At 40.9% G+C, this 1,504-nt stretch overlaps 1 protein-coding gene across 1 annotated transcript; it reads right to left on the reverse strand.

Annotated features, from left to right (window-relative positions):
• Nucleotides 1–160: 160 nt before the first annotated feature.
• Tsp_13616 (conserved hypothetical protein) lies at nt 161–460 on the reverse strand. The gene has a single exon (XM_003366946.1). The coding sequence runs from the start codon at nt 458–460 to the stop codon at nt 161–163; it is 300 nt and encodes a 99-aa protein (XP_003366994.1).
• Nucleotides 461–1,504: the final 1,044 nt, after the last annotated feature.

Genomic DNA, 1,504 nt, shown 5'->3' on the forward strand with positions numbered 1-1,504 from the left:
TTTGAAACGGCAGCGAGGGCAGAGCGGATGTTTGCGGAAGTTGTTGATGAATAACTGTTTACAGATAACGTATGGGGCTGGTGGTGAAATGCTGTGCAGGAGATATCGCAGACGAATGAGCAGCTATAACGGCTTGTCATCCATTGAGTTCTTTCGTTGGTTAGCTCGCAGGGATGCGCCGCAGGTACAGTAGTCGGAAGGTGGTGAAGGGATTAGAAAGGAATATTGTTGCGATCAGGATGTCACGGAATTCAATGATCGCTTCGTCAGGCATTGCGCTAACAGCCATGTAGAGTTTTCTACTTTCATCCACAACATTTTGGTATTCAAAAAATACTTCGAGGAGCTCGAACCATAGTTTAGGTTCCGCTGCGTTATAAGCCGGTACCGGCACGGTAGTCGGTGTTCTCTCCATCATCAAGGCGTGCAGTGTGGCAGTTGTACTGCGGTTTTGCGGCATTATCGCAGAAATCACTCACAAATCACCAATGTCGAGGAGAGTTAGCAAAAGTAAGTGAATCAATCACTGTATTTTAAGCAGATCAGTAGTAGCTACAATAGGAAAGGGGCGGTCAGGTACGTCGCGTACTGTCGTTCCTTATAATGTACTACGAAAATGAAAATAATAATAATTATAATGAAATGAAAATAATAGATTTCACTAAAATTATATGCATATATTAAATAATTATGCGAATCAACAAACAAATAAATGCCTTAACTTTTATATAATTTAGATAACAAATAAATAATGAATTAAATTTGAAGTTCGAAAAAACTAAATAGCGTAAAATTTTTCATTCCTAAAAATATACGTTTGAAAACAATTTTCTGCAGCTTAAATAAAAGCATATTATAAAGAGTAGTGCAATATCCAATTTGTCAGTTGAAATAAGCATTTATTCAACTACTCATTGCTCATATAACTAACGCGCGGAAAGCTCAGCGCACTATCACATTCGATAAATGTTTTAAAACGTTTGCCTACCCCTGACGATGGTCTATGATAACGACCACTATCATGCCTCAGCTCTGCTTCACAACAAAAAAAAGGGCGCAGCTGACGGTGAGAGTCAAACGACCAATACGTTCTTGTCCATGGATTACTGACGTGGAAATTGACTGGATGCAGCAATTGGCGCGCCTACTGTCAACATCCAGCACTTCATCCGTCCCGTCACGTTGTCACGTTGAACCTCTGTCACTGAAGGACAGTTTTCACTTGTGTCCTCAACGAGCATACTATTTGTTGGTGAGTGTGATTGCGTTTGTGTGTGTGTGTGTGTGTGTGTGTGTGTGTGTGTGTGTGTGTGTGTGTGTGTGTGTGTGTGTGTGTGTGTGTGTGTTAGTTTGTAGCTCTCTCCTTCTCGGCGGTTGCTCATTTTATTCTACTCTTGTTTAAATTGCTATATCTTGCATTTCATGATGTACTTGTCTCACAATGCTCAAAACCCCATCTGCGGCAACAGAGACAGCAGAAAGTAAGCATGGATGAAGGAAAAGC

Source organism: Trichinella spiralis (genome assembly GCF_000181795.1).
Source record: "Trichinella spiralis strain ISS 195 chromosome Unknown Scfld5132, whole genome shotgun sequence".
Taxonomy (NCBI): Eukaryota; Metazoa; Nematoda; class Enoplea; order Trichinellida; family Trichinellidae; genus Trichinella; species Trichinella spiralis.

What these genes read in the sequence shown, in the direction of transcription:
- Tsp_13616 (XM_003366946.1), bottom strand. Translation starts at nt 460, where the DNA reads ATGCCGCAAAACCGCAGTACAACTGCCACACTGCACGCCTTGATGATG.